The sequence below is a fragment of the Malaclemys terrapin genome, chromosome 2 (assembly GCF_027887155.1).
Source record: "Malaclemys terrapin pileata isolate rMalTer1 chromosome 2, rMalTer1.hap1, whole genome shotgun sequence".
Lineage (NCBI taxonomy): Eukaryota > Metazoa > Chordata > Testudines > Emydidae > Malaclemys > Malaclemys terrapin.
Genome location: NC_071506.1, coordinates 79,593,672 through 79,611,375, shown reverse-complemented (window position 1 = coordinate 79,611,375; position 17,704 = coordinate 79,593,672). Strand labels below are relative to the sequence as shown.

The window sequence follows — 17,704 nt, the reverse complement described above, 5'->3', positions numbered from 1 at the left end:
GTTTGGAAATATTACAACATTCCTGGGGAACTGGATTAGTAGGCAGAGGACAGGTGATTATATTATCTATCTCTATTGTAGATGTCATACAGATAGCTATCTCTCTCTATGTTATATGCATCAATATTATCTACACTATTTGTTTAATTGGTCTTTTTCCCCCAAAAACCTATTTCAGGATCTGTTGTTCATATTTTTTCTTTCTTTTTTTTCCCTTCCTGTTTCCTTTCACCACTCTTTCCCTCATCTCCTCCATTTCCCCCCTTTGTCTTCTCGTCCCTAGCAGTCTCTCTTTTCTTCCTTTTACCATTCTTCATCTCTCCCTCCCCACCTCCCTATTTGTGCACCTCAGATACCACAGTAATGAACAATAGAGCTGGTTGAAATTTTCTGACCAAAATTATTTTTAATTCAAAAATGTAGTTTCATCAAAATTGAAGTGTTTGGCAAAAACAGTTTGGTTTCAACAAAATGTTTGATTTTTTTTAAACAAAAAGAACAAAAAAGGAAACACACATTTCCATTTGGTTTACCTTCAAATTGAAATTTTTGAGGTGTTGTTGGTTTTTGAAAAGAAAATCTTTCATTAGGTGTTTTTGGTAAATTCTCCTTTATCTCTCATCAGCCCTAAATCTACTCATCGTTTCCTTAATCCCAACCCCCTCATCCTCTCCTCCACTGTATTAGATCCTTTCCTTCCCTAATCCACAAATTTGATACTCATTCACCTGTGGCCAGACTTTGTGCATGAGTTCTGAGCTGGACTCTAAATAAAGCAGTCTTAGCATCTAGAGGATGGCTGGGAGATGTAGCTCGGGTACTTGGGAGCACTACAATTGCGGCCCTCTGCCTTAGCTTAGATAGATGGCCAGGTAGGATGTTAGGGTGTTTTCACATAGGCAGGAACTGTTAGTGAAGTTGGTGGTGAGCACAATGGCTATCCCCTCTCCACTGGACCGCCCAGGTGAGAGAAGAAGACTACCTTGTAAGGACTACACATTCCCATCTATGGAATGTTCTGATGCAGATGACAGGTGAGCAGATGGCAGCACCCTTACCTCAAGACACTGAAAAATGGCCTTAAAGGACAATAGACACCTACTGGAAGACATCAAAACTTGAGTGGGGTGGGAAGAAATATGCCAGTGGAGCAGAGTGGGTGGAATGGTATCATGGGGTGCCAGACTAGATGGAAGTGAAGATGGTTTGACCTGGACATGAGGGGAAGAGGGTGCTGGTGTCTGGGGCTAAATCAGAGGTTTTGCCAAAACCATAATACTGCCGCCTTGTCCCATCTGTCCCTAGACTGATTCCAACAAAAGTTGGAAAAACTGAAAATTAAGGCTGACATTCCAGTTTCTCACACAGTACGGTTAAACTAAACTGTACAGGCACAACATCACCCATGCCCACCCACTCACACTAAAAGAGAAATACAACTTGATAGATCTCAATATCAAGTTCTCATACAACATATTGAGGCCTAGTGTAAGCCCTCAAAATCTAATTTCTTTTCCCACATAAGAAATCATTCATACTGTCATCCTGAGTATTAGCATTAAGTTTTAAATACATTAAAATTACAATAACTGACATACTAAATGAGCGCACACACACACCTCTTCCCACCCCCCCAGCTTCTTATCTCTAATGACAAGGATAAATCTAGCTCTGATCAAAAGTGAAATAAATGGAGGAGGCTCAGTTAAGCTTCTTACAGACAACAGTCTATATTATAAAAATTATAAACACCTTCAGTATAGTGCTTTGCACCACACTCTTCAAACAAAGAACATGAAGAGTAAAAAATAACACTATAGTAGAAATATATTTTCTTTATGTCATCAGCACTGATCCCCTTTTAGCAAATGGAGATCCTGGAACTTTGACTTCCAAACACTCTTCTGATAATATTCAAACGTGAACTAAAATCGTTAATGAACATTTGGTACTCTCTTCTTCTGATCTTTATAAATGTGACATGTCATTTCAGGAGTACTAGCAATGTAATGATCCTTTCCAAGAGAAAGAGAGCAGCTACATTAGCATATAACCAGGCGTTCTTTGACCCAAACTTGTTTTCAGAAGGTATACAAGATTTATTCCCCCTCCTTCTGTCCTATTCTTCTCCAACAATAAGAGAGTTCTACTGATCCTACAGACAGTGTACAAGAAGTAGAAGACAATGAAATATTCCTATAACTAATTTTATCGGAAGTTTAATATTTATGGGACGCTGGATTGACCAGCTGCTGGACAGGGGTACAATATGCTACTGCATTCTGTAGCTTACTCTTCTTTTATTCCCACCTTCTTATTGCCAGCTCTTTCTTGCTGACTGCCAGAAGGCGAAGAGAACTCAAGCTCCATTTTCATTCTTCTATTCACTGGCTGTTTTGGGTGCTAAATAGGAATGCAAGCTGCTCATTTCTCTCCTTTCCTCTCTTAAAATATCAAGAACATCAATTCTGAAACACTCTTGATCTCCACCAAACTACGAAGCAGGAGTTGAATGGTTGCCCCTACTGTCTAGGTTTAAACTAACAAGTCAGATGCTCTGTTACTGATAGCTCTTACAAGTGGCATGAAATGCTACTCATGTGAGTTATACACAAGTTTTTTTTTGCTCTCTGTTTATACTTCCTCTGGTACCCCCCAACCCATAGTGAAGAGCAAGGAATGCAATGAGCCCAGCTACAGAACACATTTGCTCAGTACTGCCACAGCCCCTGAATCCAAGTCCTCTTCATGAATATGGTACCTGCAGCTCTGTTTGGAAGAAGAACTTCTGCGGACACTGCGTGCAGTCGTAGATCTTGTCTTCTTGTCCATGGGCTGAGAAAATATGCTGCTGCAATTTGTTTGCTTGAACAAACACTGAAATGTTAAAACAACAGTGAGCTTTTCATTATTTAATTTCATAAGTGGAAAGTCATTTGTAAACATTTCACCATTATGCACAGTAATTCCAAGAGGTAGAATTAAGCTGGTACACTGTAATTTCACATTATACTGTTGCACTAATAGGCGCAACCAACACTATTCATCTACACAGTGAGGTCCCTTTTTTTAAGAAAAGGCATTGTACTAAATGTCTGGGAAAGAGACGCCCCCCAAAACAATCAATATGGTTCAAATATAAAGATTTAGAAATGCCATTTTCTCTTACAAATTATTTTAAAATGAACTGAAAGTCAACAAGCACACTATCTTGAAAATGAACACACATGAAACTTATTTCCTAGCAGCCAACAGGTCTGGAAAGCATAGGTTCCAAAGCCCCGCTTACTGTATTTGCCTAAAGTTAAAGCTAACAAACAGTTCTGTATTTAAAGGTGTTAATGCTAAAAATTATATCCCACAGCTGCAGTGTGGCAATGTCTATGAATGTGAAACAGAACTGCAGGTAAATTCTCTTTGGATACTTTAAGATCAACTCTGCCTACACACTGAATGCAAGGGTTTCAATAATATAAACATGTTCAATTTTAATGACTACAAAACAAGGCCCTAAGACTGTGTAACAGTTTACCTAGGAGACATACTATTAATAATTAAATTGTATATGCCAGAGGCAGTGTTTGGGTTGGCAGCACTGACTTCTGATGGATGCCTGGTGCACTGTGACCTAAAAAAGTTTGCATCTACAATATTAATCTGTATAGGCAGGAAAAGGATTTATTAAAGATGCTGGCATTTGACTTTGACTCCGCTCCTAATCATTAAAATTATTCTAATTTCAAGCCAACAAAAAATATTAGAATATTGTTCTTGTGAGTCATACATTTTAATCACATTTCTCATTACCTTAAAAAAACTGCTCAGATTCCATTTTCCATATAAAATGTATATTGGTGATTTTTAAGTTCTTAATATTCTCGCAAGACATACTGAAATAATTTAATAGCGCATTGCTAAAAAACCACCATTGTTTACGATTAATGCTGTGTCTATTTACCCCATCAGCAAAAAGGAAAAAAGGTTTCACACAGATTGGAATCGACTTAGCTCCATACTCCTTAACACATTTTCCAAGGCTATTCGCTCAAACGTTAAAAGATTATTTTTTTATCGGGGATCTCGCTCACGTGGAGAATCACCAGTGGAGACCTTTTACAGATGCTAGTTTGTATACTGCATAAAACACCCCCAAAACTTGTTGTCGTTAAACTCTTGGAATCCTTAGACCCACAATATTAGAGTAAAAGAAAATCAACTCCTTACATATGTGTACACAAAGACAAGGAAAAAAACTCTCGTACAATCAATAATAAAACCAAAAGACAAAGAACTGCCTCACTGAAAGAATTATTGAACGCAGATGCCTAACAGGCAAACTGTTGAAGGCAGAACTATACACAGACTCAGACAGGACTATGGCAAGCTGTGCAGTGAAAATGAACTATATATTTTTAAATTTTATAATTCAACAGAAATATGTAACCTGAATGAAGTGAGGTAATAATCAGTGCCAGCCACTCTATCTGCAAGAAGAAAAATTCAACTTTAATTTTCTTTTGTACAGTGTACTTAAGTTTTATTGGGAGGGGAGCTGCCAAACAAAGAGGGATAAAATGAAGGTATTAAGGGGTCTATTTGCCTATCAATGCACAGGCTTAACTCCCATTAATGGAGAACAGAAACCTTGAATGGCTTCCGAAATTAGCATGCTATTGATAGAAGAATACCCTAAGTGTGTTTTGTCATGTTTTTCTATAGTTCTGCAACAGTCTCAGATTTTCATTTTATAAAGCAAATTATGCATTTATGATACATATTAACACTTGTGATTTAGGGCAGTGTTTCCCAAACTTGGGATGCCACTTGTATAGGGAAAGCCCCTGGCGGGCCGGGCCGGTTTGTTTACCTGCCACATCTGCAGGTCCGGCCGATCGCGGTTCCCACTGGCAGCGGTTCGCTGCTCCAGGCCAATGGGAACTGCTGGAAGTGGCGCGGGCCGAGGGATGTAAGTTTGGGAACCACTGATTTAAGGTATAATTTTAGAAAACAGTCTGCTAAAAAAAAGGCCTATTGCCCTTTAAAAAAAAGTCTGTGTGCATCCTTTGAATGTGTTCTCATTTTCAAGAACAATCGGGGGTAAGTTTTATCCACCATTTTTCTGTCCCTCATTATATAGTCAAATCTTGTACTCCTTAGTCCTTCTAGGCCAAGCCACTCTCTCAGCTGGGTTTATACCAATGCATATCTATTGACCTGAGAGGAACTAAACCACATTTAGACCCGTGTGACTGAGAGCAGAACTTGGCCCTGTGTAAGGAGTGCAAAATTTCCCCAAAAGCAAATTATGAAGGTTCTCCTTTTCTAGTGCCAACAACTAAATTAAACTGGAGCATTACTGTTGGTCCAAAGGAGAACACTGAAGCATGCTTTTGGGGCCAAAGCCAGCACTCCTTACCTAAGTTCTGCTCTCATTTACCACATTTTCTATAACTGGACAGTATATATTGATGGTCATTTTTCCCCTTGGCAAGTTCAGAACATGACAGTGATGAAACCAAGGTGTATGAATGTAACAATCAGTTTTGCAATTCTAAAAATACAAAGTTCTGATAAATAACTTTGAAATGCAATTCACGTAGATGCATGCCTGACCTTCCATCAAGCCTGATTTTTTAAACAGTTTCTAATCGATATTACTAATGAGCACAAATCTAACATTGTATCCCAAAACTGACCTAAAGTCGTAACATGACATTAATACTAAGGGCCATATAAATGAAAGTTCTGTATGCATAGGCTAAGGGAATGACAGGGAATGTACTGATCCCATCTGCCTACCTGTAAAGCAGACTGGACATTTGAAGGTGCCCCCCATTCCTTCAAAGCTGTGTTCTATCAGGTGGCACTGAAGTTTGGCAGGAGAGTCAAATGTTTGATTGCAGAGTTTACATTCATGGTTCAATCCTTCGTCTGGTGGAGAAATCAAAAGGAAGGTGAAATTCATCATGGCTATTACAAAGTGACAAGTCCAATATGATCTATGGACTGAACCTTGTTTATCTAGTCCTGATAAACCTGATGCCCCTAAAATCTATGGCTTCTGAAATATTCTTCATCTGCAAGGTTTAAGAGCATACAAAACATACAAAGCCAAAGACTTGGTACATATAATTGTCATTGGATAGAAATGCAGATGTATTAGATTTCACTAAGAAACTAGCTCTGGAACAGGGAACATACATCCCTAACACACCCACCCAATCAAAAATTAATATATTTCCAAAAGAGTGCACAAGGAATGACATGTTTGGCTTCTATCAGCAAAGATGAGAATTGTGTGCTTAAATGATCCTTCTGCCACTCTCAGTGGTATTCCCCCCAGCCAGCATGACAATGCATAGGCTTCAACTACAAGCCAGTGTTGTATAATCTCCTATATAACTCCCCACTCCAGTTTTCCCTTCTCACTCCAGCTCCTGGTTTCTCTTGCAGACAGCTACCAAACTCATACTCAAATTTTTATAGGCTCTCAACACCTTTTTTGATAATAATAGATTTTTTTCCTTTACTCATTATTTTTCCTAGAGGCTCTGAAGCCCCTCACTGTTCCCTGACATAGGCTTTCCTGGTGATATCACATGGCCTTAAAACCCTTCCACTGCCACCTACAGGTTCCTCATGCTTTTTTCCACTCTCTTCCACAGACATCACTCCTAGCTTTAGGCAGTGAATGGCTGTCCTACTTAGAAACAGTTGCTAAGTAAGATGCGGCTTCCAGCCCTATTGCAGAGGGGGCAATTCCCATAGCACAGCTTAGAAAAGGTCCTTCTGTATGTCACTAGTGTGTTACACAAATAACATTGATCTAGCAGGTAAATACAATATTTGATTACTAAAAATCAAACAATAACACACAGCTTGGCAACCAACTAATCTCTACAACATTTCTTGGTGAAAAAATGATTTAGGAAAGCCCTCTCTCTATCCCAAATATATAAATGTCAAACTGTCTACCTTCTGCTTAAAACAACACCGACTAGAATGATTAGTAACCATAATGACCAACATGCCAGATTGATAACTGCTGTCGATAGTGAATAGAACACACATAGCACACACGAGCTTTTTTGTTTATTTAATTATATTAGAAAATTCTTCCAATTAATTTAAAGAAAACATGCCATAGAACCTGTAAACTGAATGGTGTCATACAGTCAGTCTCTAACCTAGCCCTTAATAACTAACCAGAATTGAAATCATTTCAGTTGTATGCCTGGTGTTTTTGTTACGCTGAATTACTCTGAAGGCTAAATTCAGCCTTGGTATAAGCAAGCGCCAGGGTAAGAATTTAGGGGGTGGGGGAAGAGGGGAATAAAGCATAACTAAGCTACACAGGACATTCTGAATTTTAAAATTTCATAAGAGGAAAAGTCCATTGTGTATTTGGGGCTGTAGCAAATTCTTCTTGAATATAATTATCTAAACGGTTTATGAATTCTTCATATTGAGAAGATTCATATTGAGAAGGTGTAGAGCAAAACCTACAAAGCCATAAGGATTACACTTTATTTTAGGGGTTCTCTCAATTAAGTAATCAGAATTAATAATATAGGCATGCACATAATTTTGCTTTTCCAACAGGATAAAATCATGCTTTTAACTTAGCTGTGAATATAGAAACTTTTGGTCCTATTCTGGCTCTTTAAAATTATGGCTTATATGCGTCTCTTTCCCCTTCTCCCTTCCTGTCAGTCATCATGCAGCAGGATAGAGATTCACAGGGATAGCCAGGCACACACCAACAAGCAGAGTTTTAGCTTTTCCCATAGCAATTTGTTTTTGTTCTTTACAAAGTCCTTTATTAAAACACTGCTAGATTTTCCGATCTAACTTCACCCATTGAAACAGTGATCATAGTGTACTGAAATGGCTCATCTATCTTGGGAGACCATATATGCTAGGGTCAGATGATCATAACTTGCTTGTGCACAAAGTTCATGTATCTAACTTCACCGTGATCTATGCTCTGCTGGATGCCTGGTATTCTATCCAAAATTGATCTAGAAGCCTAGTGCATAGATGGGAAGGGTGGAAGGAGAGGGCTATCTGAGCTGTGACATCTTTTATAAATCAGTGTATATAAATTAATAAATATTGAACCCAAAACATCTTCCATCCTCAGTGGGGATGCTCAGTTTTAGAGGATACTCAAGAAGCTGCCTAGGTTTTTCATCCTTCTGCCAACACTGCCAACCCTCTTTAGAGTCTGTAACCACTGTTCAAAGATAAGCCCTGCTCCATCTAATCACCACAAGGGTGGGCAAGAAGCCAGAAAACATCTGTTTAGAGGAGAAAAAGGGTTTAAAGGCAGCAGCATGCACAGAACTCAGCCACCAAGAGGACTGGAGAAGATCTCTCCATCCCAGCCCAATGACTATCATGATGGAGGACAGCTGTGTAAACACAGCAGGACAGGGCCAGAAACAGTAGCCAAAGTACTGGACACCCTGCCCAATACAAGACAATTAAGAGGTATGGTCATAACCAGGGCCGGCTCTAGGCACCAGCAAAGCAAGCAGTTGCTTGGGGCGGCAAATTTGCAGGGGCGCAAGAATCCAGCATGGGAGCTGAGAACCAACAGGGGGCCCTGGGAGCTGTAGTTCCTGGTTAGCTCCCTGCCTATAGAGCCAGCCCTGGAGCAGGGAAATAACTACATTTCCCAGCATTCCCTCGGTCGCAATTACAGGAAAGGGAGGGGGAAGGAGTGTAGAACTGAAATCTCATGCTACAGCTTGCTGTGACTGGTAGAGACAGAGCCAGCTCTAGGTTTTTTGCCGCCCCCCCCCCAGCCCTGGGCACCCCCCATATCCCTGTGTTGCCTCAGCCCTGGGCTCCCCCCGCCCACACCCCCTGCTGCCCCAGCCCTGGGCTCTCCCCCAAAGAAAGAATTGGGTGAACTAAATGGACAGTGCCCCTCTCTATCACTAGAATTTAAAATGAAAAGTAAGGGAGGGGAGGCTCTACTAAGACCTGGGCAGCTTTAGATACAGTACCAGGCACGTAGGAAGATTTACACTTCTGAGCCATGGAAGCAGAAATTGACTTTTCTTTTCCAGATTTAGCTAATATTCAGAAAGGGAATCTAGCACCTGCCTTCCAGATTTGAACACCCTCAAAATTCAGGAGTGCTCAAGCTCAATTTGGGCAGCTGTTACTTCATTTCTCCCAAATCAAATATACTGATCCACTGTAACTTGCTGTAGAAAAAGTAGAATAAATTGAGCAAGAAATGCTTCCCAGTGGTTATTAGGACTGGAATTGCTATTTTCAACAGCCATTGCTTTTTTTTTTTAGTTTTATTTGTTTAAAAGGAAGACAGTGATTGTGCATTGGCAAATTCCCCATAGAAACAAAGAATGGAACAAAAGAATAATAAAGGCACCTCAACTTTTCCTCATTTATGTAGGAAAGTCTTATAATATGCATCCAGATATCCTTCAATCACACAAACTGAAAATTGTTCCACTTTACTGCAGTTCTGTAACCATATGGGAACCAAACCTGTCTGTGTTCTGTGCACATCCAAAATTCCTGCTGAATGACCCGCCCTGGGAGCGAGTTACCAGTGACCCAGGGCTGGGGCAGCAGGAGGGTGCAGTTTGGGGGGGAGGGGGAGAGCGCCCAGGGCTGGCGGGGGGGGGGGGGGGAGTGGAGGGAGGGAGGGCAACCAACAAATTTTTTGCTTGGGGCAGCAAAAAACCTAGAGCTGGCCCTGGTCATAACATGTGATGCACGTTTTACAAGGTACTCTCCCACAAACAGGCAGGCTCCAGCAGTGGGTGGTGCCGAAGAAGAATGTATACTCAGCAGCCTCACACAAAGCTGGTGCTTCTCTTTCTGAAGATCCTGAACTGGCATTCTCCACCCCTCCCCCACTAGGAAATAGGTATTTTCATATTAGATCTAACCAAACATCCACCTACCCAGTATCCTTTCTCCAACACTGGCCAGTACAGGTATTTCAGAGAAAATCCCAATAATGGACAATTATGCACTAACAAGCCTATGGGGGAAGGTTGTGGCCTTAGCTTAGATAGATAGCCAGGTAGGATCTTAGGGTGTTTTCCATGCTGACGTACAGACTCACAGCAAGTGGGACAAAGGGAGCTCATCCCTAGCTCTTTCACCCATCAAGGTGAAAATAATGCCGAGCCTTGAAACACAGAGTTAGCATTGGCAAATTAATGGTGCTAGTCATTCTATACCACTAGCACCTCGAAGGGGAATTTCTCAAAACATTCCAAGGGGATATGGATTCCTGAACTGAGATACTGGGATATAGTGGAATTCAAACAGGAATGGGATATGGAATTCTCTTTGCATGGTCCACAATAATTATCTTAATTAAACATGACAAAACATGAATTCTGATTTGAAGAATACCTAATTTTGGCTAATACAATGTTTTTACTTGTTCAAGAACAGTTGGTCCCTGTTAAAATATGACTGTTATATTTCCAGTATCCATGAGATCTGTTGGTCACAAACATTAAAATTACTTAGCCTGCTTTATATTGCAAATTTCATTTTCCTAAAGGCTTATAAAAAGGGATTAAAAAGTTCACTTCACCCACTCACCTCTGGCAATGGGTAACTTCCCCAGGCAAGAACCATCAATGTCTGCAGACTCTAAGCTTTCTGTTCAAAAATAAATGTGCCTAGCCCTTACAGTTATGAAGATCACATTTAAAACGCGAACAAATTTGTTTTCTTCCCACGTCTGTAGCTTTGGGATTTTCTTTACATGGGACAATTTTTTTCACTCCAATTTTGACATAAAACTTACCGTGTGCTCCACTCCTGGAATAAATGGGAAATTTCCACTTATTAAATTCAAGAATGTGAGAGTGCATAACTTAAATTGAAGAGGAAGGAACATAGTTAGCACATAGCACTGGATTAGGAGTCAGGAGTTCTGGGGTTTCCCAGCTCTGCTACTGACTTATTGTGTGACCTTGGGCAAATCAGTTATTCTCTCTGCTTCAGATTATCCATCGATAAAACAGGTATAGTAGTTTTTACCTAACTCTCAAGGGTGTTATGAGGTTACTTAATTATGACTAATTATGGCTTTTATTAAGACTACCATGACAGAAGAGAGGCTCTGCATTAATGCTAGATCCTACAGGCATTTTGGCACAGTGAGTGCTGAGACACACAGAAGACCTCTGGAAACACCAAGGGAGCATACATCAAGGTGATCTCTCCCTTTCAAAGGTGCAGTGCGTGCATGTGTCAGGGCGAACACTGTACCCTCCCCACATTTCTACTGGTTTTGGTGTGACAGCTAGTGCAGAGGAGGGCTAGGTCATTGCTCTGCCCTGCCCTGCTTCCTATGGAGAATTCAGTAGTGTCGCTAGTGCTGTATCTCCCTCTGGTATACAAGAACAGGCTGGGGTTGTGGACGCTCCTTGTGGAGGTATAAGGCAGGGAAAAAGGGAGTTGGAAAGATTTCTTGAGTCTTCTTACATACTTGTGCATGGCCAGCCACAATCTGGCTCTTATTTAGCAGGCAATTTGCTAAGGCACTACAACAGTGCATAAAGTATTATATCATTAATAAATAAAGGGCCAGTGAAATGCCACATTTTCAGTTTACATTTGGGATAAATCTGAAATGCAATGGAGTGTCAGAATACAGTCCAAGAGGCCTTCTTCCCCACACGAGAGAGCTGCTATTCTTCGAGTAAGAGCAGGGGGAAAAAAAGTGCTGAACAGCTTTAAAAAATTCAATCAAAATAATCTTCTGCTCTTTAGAAAGGTGGCGGCTGACAGTAATTGGAAAATACTGTCTGACTCATTTATTAAAGTGAGATTCAGAGTCAATTGATTTAATAACCATTAGAATATTCTATTAAGGGTATAATAGGTTGGCACAGCCCTATTTTTTATTAAGAGTTATAGGTAAGAAATAAGCAATGCTATGGAATTCTAGACAACCGCTATATGGATTAAATTTAGAATACTGCTTGCAACATAGGTATTAAAACACCAACTATCAAGAGGAGGAATAGGAAAGTACATTACAGTGCAAATGAGTTAGCTGAACAATGAGAAAGAAATTAACCTATAAAACCTACACTTTTCCAAATCAAACAGAAAACCATACCTTACAGTCCCTGGTGTTGCACATTGCAAAACCAGTCAGTATGTCCTTCATGTTATAGATCCAATAACTCCATAAGGGAGTTAAGAACAAAGTGCCCACTGTATATCACAAAACTGAGATTTAAAAGTGCACCTACACGGTTAAGGTGTGAGGTAAGACATGGTTAAAGCCTAACAACAGCAATGAGGATGGCTTACCCAATGTTGGAAGATAATTTAATTTGACGCATGCAGAATCTCTGGCTAAGTAAATTATTTCCATTTATAATTTTTACTCAGATGATACATAAATGTAAACATGAATAAATTCCAAATAAAAATGTGTAATATTCATATAAATATTTAATATTTACACAAATATTAAGTGTTTCAATGGATGTAGGCAGATTGTAATTGAGGTGCAGCCCATTACCGTAAGCAGCTAACTTGATAACCAGCTATAAAAACAAACAACAAAATCCATCTTGAAGCTGAACATACACTCACATTCAAAGCTGTAGGCTATCTGGTAAAAATCCTCTCTCCTACGGTTCAATATCTACATCTGCTAATTTGTTACTTTTATTCCAGAGACCACAGATAAAGTTGTAACATTCTGGTTGCTCAGAGCCCATCAAAGTTCTGAACTCCAACACAGAACTTGTTATTTCACTGAAGACAGTGACATTTCAATATAAACTTTAAACAAGGGAAGCAGCCTGTGTGTGTCCCAAGTTTATGCTTCTTTCTTGTCAATAAAAACAAAAATCTAGTGTGGCGACAAGCAAATTGTTCAGTGGTTGACTCACATGTAGTTGTTAAGTTGGTAACCACTGGGGGCCCCCTTATATTGTCTGATCAACACTACAGCCATCGCTGAAAACCAATTTGTATCAGTTTATAAGTAGGACTCTCTCTCATTCATCTTCCAGGCTGTCCAGAAGGGTCCTTCTGCCTCTTACATTGACAATCTATCAGCTAAGGTCCAAAGATATAAACTCCTCCTGGTAAAGCTCCTGATCAGAATAGGAGTAAACTCTGCCCTCTGCATAAAACACAGGAACCAAATGGCCTGAAGTTCCTGTAATTTTCCAGCTCAAAAGTGTGTACAGCTACAGTGTGTTTTCTTTTTTAACCAAGCAAACTATGCCCTAAACCAATTTCTTCCCCTTCACTTTGGCTCTCCTCTTCCCTGAGTTAATTTCACAGCACACATTTATAAGCCAGAGGTCTAAGGAGTAACGAAGAAATGGCACAGATGACGAAGCTAACCCCTTGGCTACAACAGCTTGCACTAAAAAACAGAGTAGAAAAAATAAGCAGTACTGCATCGTAATTTGCAATGCATACATCGACCCAATTGTTTCTTAGTTTACATATTTGTGTCACTGGTGTTTCTTTTTTAATGACAATGTGCTGAGTTCACAACTGCTACACAAATACAAAAATGTCTGAATTTTGTTACAAATAATTTCATTGCTATTTCAAACCTAGCTAGAACTGTAATTCTTAAGCCCCTGCTATAAAAAAGAACTTCTAGTGTTCGAATATCAGGTAGGCCTTTTCCTCACCTGGTTAAAGAGGACACAGTTACTCTATAAAGACTTGATGCTGAACTGAACAGTGCCTGACGAGTTCTAGCATCATGTTTATCATTTCTCCCTGATTGAAATAGAGCTTCTGTCATTTTTAATTTCTCAAACGTTATCACGCCACCCGCCCCAAGACAAAAACCACAATCCACCAAGGTGTTAATTCTGAAAAGCACAGGAGTAAAGTGATAAAGAAATAGATGTACTAAAGCCAAAGGATACAGCTGGAATTTGCTGAAAGGAAATGTTTACAGCGCTGAAAGAACTGCCACTGAAAAAAGTCTAATAAAAAGTCTAAATGAAGTCCCATCCTGTTCTGCTAGGCTAGGAGCACAGGGTCTGGGTGGGCAACAGAATTACAATCAGGAGTGTCCTGTCATATTCAGAAAAGCTGACCATTTTGCTCACATTGCGTGGGGGGGAGGGAAGAAAGGACTTCATGCCCTCCTCACCCCTTTATTCATCCTAATATAATAGTGCCATGCATTAACATCATTGAAGTTAGCGCTGTGTCAGAGTTGGCATTTATTCTCAATCCAATTCTAAATCAGTCTGTGACTCGGTCATAAAAAGTTTGCTCAGCACGGAAACCTGGCATGCCTGGTTCCATCTTGGGTGACATTTCCCCCTCCTTTTTCAAATTAAAAAAAAGGACATTTAGGGCAAGATTGTGCCTACCTGTGAGTGGGTACATGGAAGGGAGTTGGGGCAAAGATGTAAGGAGTCTTCCCTATCTTATGCCTATGCTTAGTAGCCATGCAAAATCCTAGTCCTGTCATCCATGAGTCACACAGGCAATTTAGCCTTCCCAAATGGGGCGAAGAAAGCTATGTCTCTTCCCCCTCCTATGTATGTTGGCCATTGGAACTGTACCAGTACTGGAGAGGAGAGAACATGTGCATTGGAACCTGTAAAATGGTGCTGGGGCACTCAGGCTTCAGCTCCAATAGTGCTCCCAGAGGCATTGTGCAATATGGCCTATTTTATGACTAAGGATCACTGCAGCTTTTTGTAGAGTATTGCTAATGTACCTTTGCGGAACAGCCACCAGGAGAAGGGTGCTGATTGATGGAGCAACAAGCACTAGAATCCACCTCCTCAATTAAAGCAAAAAGTTCATCTCTCCAGGGCCAGATTTTGAAATGAACTCTGCTTAAGGGAAACCCAGTCTGCTGCATCTCTCACTCCACTGTATTTCTGTCTGAAGCAAGGGATGCATTTCACTTCACCAACTGTTCACTTTTTTGCTTGGTTGCACTCACTTTGGCTGCATGTAAGTGAATTCTTCTTACTACAAGTGCCTTTAGCACTGTACATTGATTAAACCCCAAAATGCCTAACCAGTCAGGTTGGTTAAAATAAAAAAGGATTCATTCCATATCTAAAAGTCCTAACTTCTTAATAACTGTCATATTTTCATCTCAAATAAGAAAGATTTCTATGTAGCAAATGCCCTTTCCAGGCATCTGGCTACTAGGAGAGAGTTCAAGAATTCAGCAACAGAGTTAGTCACCGTGTTATGGGACACAATTTGTTACTTCTTGCCCATAACTGCACCAGGACAAGGTATTTAGTTCTGTTTTTTTTTAAATCTGTGTTGCATCACATAGCATGTACACATCACAAGGTTACACAACGTCATTGCTATGCAGCCTCCTGTGGCATGGCATATTCTGCAAATAATTTTCAAAATGTTTTCTCTTTGCTATTAGAAGAAATTAAAAGCACCATTAAGAAAAAGCTGGAGTTTATGAGTTATCTGTAGCAGTATGAATCATTCAAATGTACTTCTAGCTTAACACTACATCTTCAAAATGCTCTATGAGCATAAACCAAAGACTTAAGAGATTGATCTGGCAAATACCAGCACATTGGAGTAACTAACTCAGATGAGCAGTCCTCCTGGCTTACATGAACCTGTTCATGTGAGTAGATAACTCAGAAATTTGCGAGGTCAGGCCTTTTTAACTGAGGCATGTTAAGTGACTGATCCTTCTTCCATTGAAGACAATGGAAAATCTCTCACTAAATTTAGCTGGAGAAGGATCAGGCCCTAGATAATTTGTACAAGGCCACAACACAATCAGTGTCAGTCAAGATTAGAATTTTGCAATTCCTTGCTCTCAATCCTGTGCTGAAGCCATATTTCTCCCTGAAAAGAAAGTTTCTTGTACCAACCTATAGTAAAATAAAATTATAATTCGAACTGTTCAGAGACTGGCTGGGCAAAGTACTTATTAACAATTTAATCAAACCATGGGGGAAAAAAACTAATAAAAATGTCACATTTGTATTCAGAAGAATTAAGAACAGAGTAATATAAGTCAAAAACTTTTGGTTTTTAGTATTGTGCATTCATTTTAAATGTGATTTTTTTTCTTGCTGTGTTGTATGTAATTTTTTGTTGTTGTTGTTGTTCATGCTTTCTGCTTGGAGAGGTAGCTTTCTCTGTTGTTTGATGTTAAATACCTACTAGTAATGCCCACCCGTCTGGGACTTCTGGAACTGGTGGAAGTACAGGTATATCTACCTTCGAGTACTGCACAAAAAAAACACAAATTGGTAAAATTGAAAGAGGATATTTCATGCAGCATAAACTAAATGCAACCTGTTGTAAAGTTAGGTCTACAGGGAAAACATCTTCTAGCACTGAGACAGTCGAATAGTCAATATTAATTCCACACAGCAGTGGACCAGCAGCACGAGCTATGTACCGTACACAACTCTCATCAGGTATTTTTTGTTCTGAGTGTATAGCAAGGTCAGAGCCTTCCTTTTTTGGCACAAAGCCACTAGTTGTCTGAAGGAGAAAATCTCTAAATGCTGAAAAGCTGTTTATCCAAGATGCAAAGAACGACCTGCTTCCTCTTAGAGAGAGAGAAAGAGAGAGAGAGAGAGAGAAAGAGAGAGACTAAAACAGGACTTTGCATTTCTGAACATTATGGATACCTAGAATGAAAAGTATTACACTTCCTGCTATTTAATTATATGAAAAGCCAGGCACTGTTGACAATTTTTTTCAAATCTGAATGCAGTATGAGAACTGTTGCTTAATGACTTCTTGTTACACATGTAAAGGACCTTTTGAAGAAGTGAACAGCAGTAGCTGGAATATTGATTTAGAAATTCAGCTCAATTAGGGATGTGCCAACCTTCTGCCCTCTCCACCACCCTGACCCCTCCAAAAATAGGAGAAAAAAATGTGGAATGGGCACTTGAGGCCCTCAGAGCTGTGCTTAATGTATACTGGAACTGGGCTTTTAAACTAGACTCTTTTCTCCTAGCCCAACAGAACCAGTTTGAAGAATTTTTCTTGTTCAGAATATTATTATAGTGATTTAGTTCCACTTAATGAGGTGTAACCTTTGTATTTTTTGAGTCTAATTTAGTTGCTATTTTTTTGTTTAGGAAAATATGAGAAAGCTCAATTTCAGCTTCATTTAACTTTCACGTATTTCTGTATTTGATCCCATTATACAGTAACATAGGCAGCTTTTGGCTCCCCTGACAAAAAGGGCTAGAGTCTGTTCTCACTTACAGTGCTGTAAATCTGATGTTACTCTATTGGTTACATGGATTTACACTGGAGAGCAGAATTGTCCCCAAACAAACTGAAGAGTTCCCTGCATTGAAGAGTTCCCCAGTTTCTCGAAAAGACATACAATAATCAGGGCTGATTCGCTTTTTCTTATGTAGTACACACTGTGTTGTGATCTTTGTGAATTTATGGCTTCAGGCTGGCCGTTATTTAAATATATATTTATTAAGGACCCAAACTATAGCCCCTCTCTAGAGCAAAGTCATCCTTTCCCAATATTCTGCCCACCAAGAAGCGGAGTTTAGAAATGCCCAGTGAGCTCTAAAAAGGCAGAAACAAACAGAGAGGGGACTGGAGGGGACAAAAAGCACAGAAGAGGAGGAACACAAAAGACTGCAGAGAGGAAAAGGCAGGTAAAGGTTAGGGAAGGGGGAGGAAATACTGTAGACAGGAGGAGGCAGGGAAG

At 39.9% G+C, this 17,704-nt stretch overlaps 1 protein-coding gene across 5 annotated transcripts in view; it reads right to left on the bottom strand.

Annotated features, from left to right (window-relative positions):
- Nucleotides 1–17,704, bottom strand: part of ZNF521 (zinc finger protein 521) — a 275,559-nt gene that overhangs the window by 30,912 nt on the left and 226,943 nt on the right. For 4 of the 5 annotated variants that reach the window (XM_054018220.1, XM_054018217.1, XM_054018216.1 and 1 more), the window contains 3 exons: nucleotides 16,174–16,239; nucleotides 5,800–5,931; nucleotides 2,762–2,877 (listed from right to left, as the gene is read on the bottom strand). In XM_054018220.1, the coding sequence (XP_053874195.1) occupies nucleotides 2,762–2,877; nucleotides 5,800–5,931; nucleotides 16,174–16,239 (314 nt within the window). The remainder of the gene's footprint in view (nucleotides 1–2,761; nucleotides 2,878–5,799; nucleotides 5,932–16,173; nucleotides 16,240–17,704) is intronic. The other variant, XM_054018219.1, reaches the window with a different exon arrangement.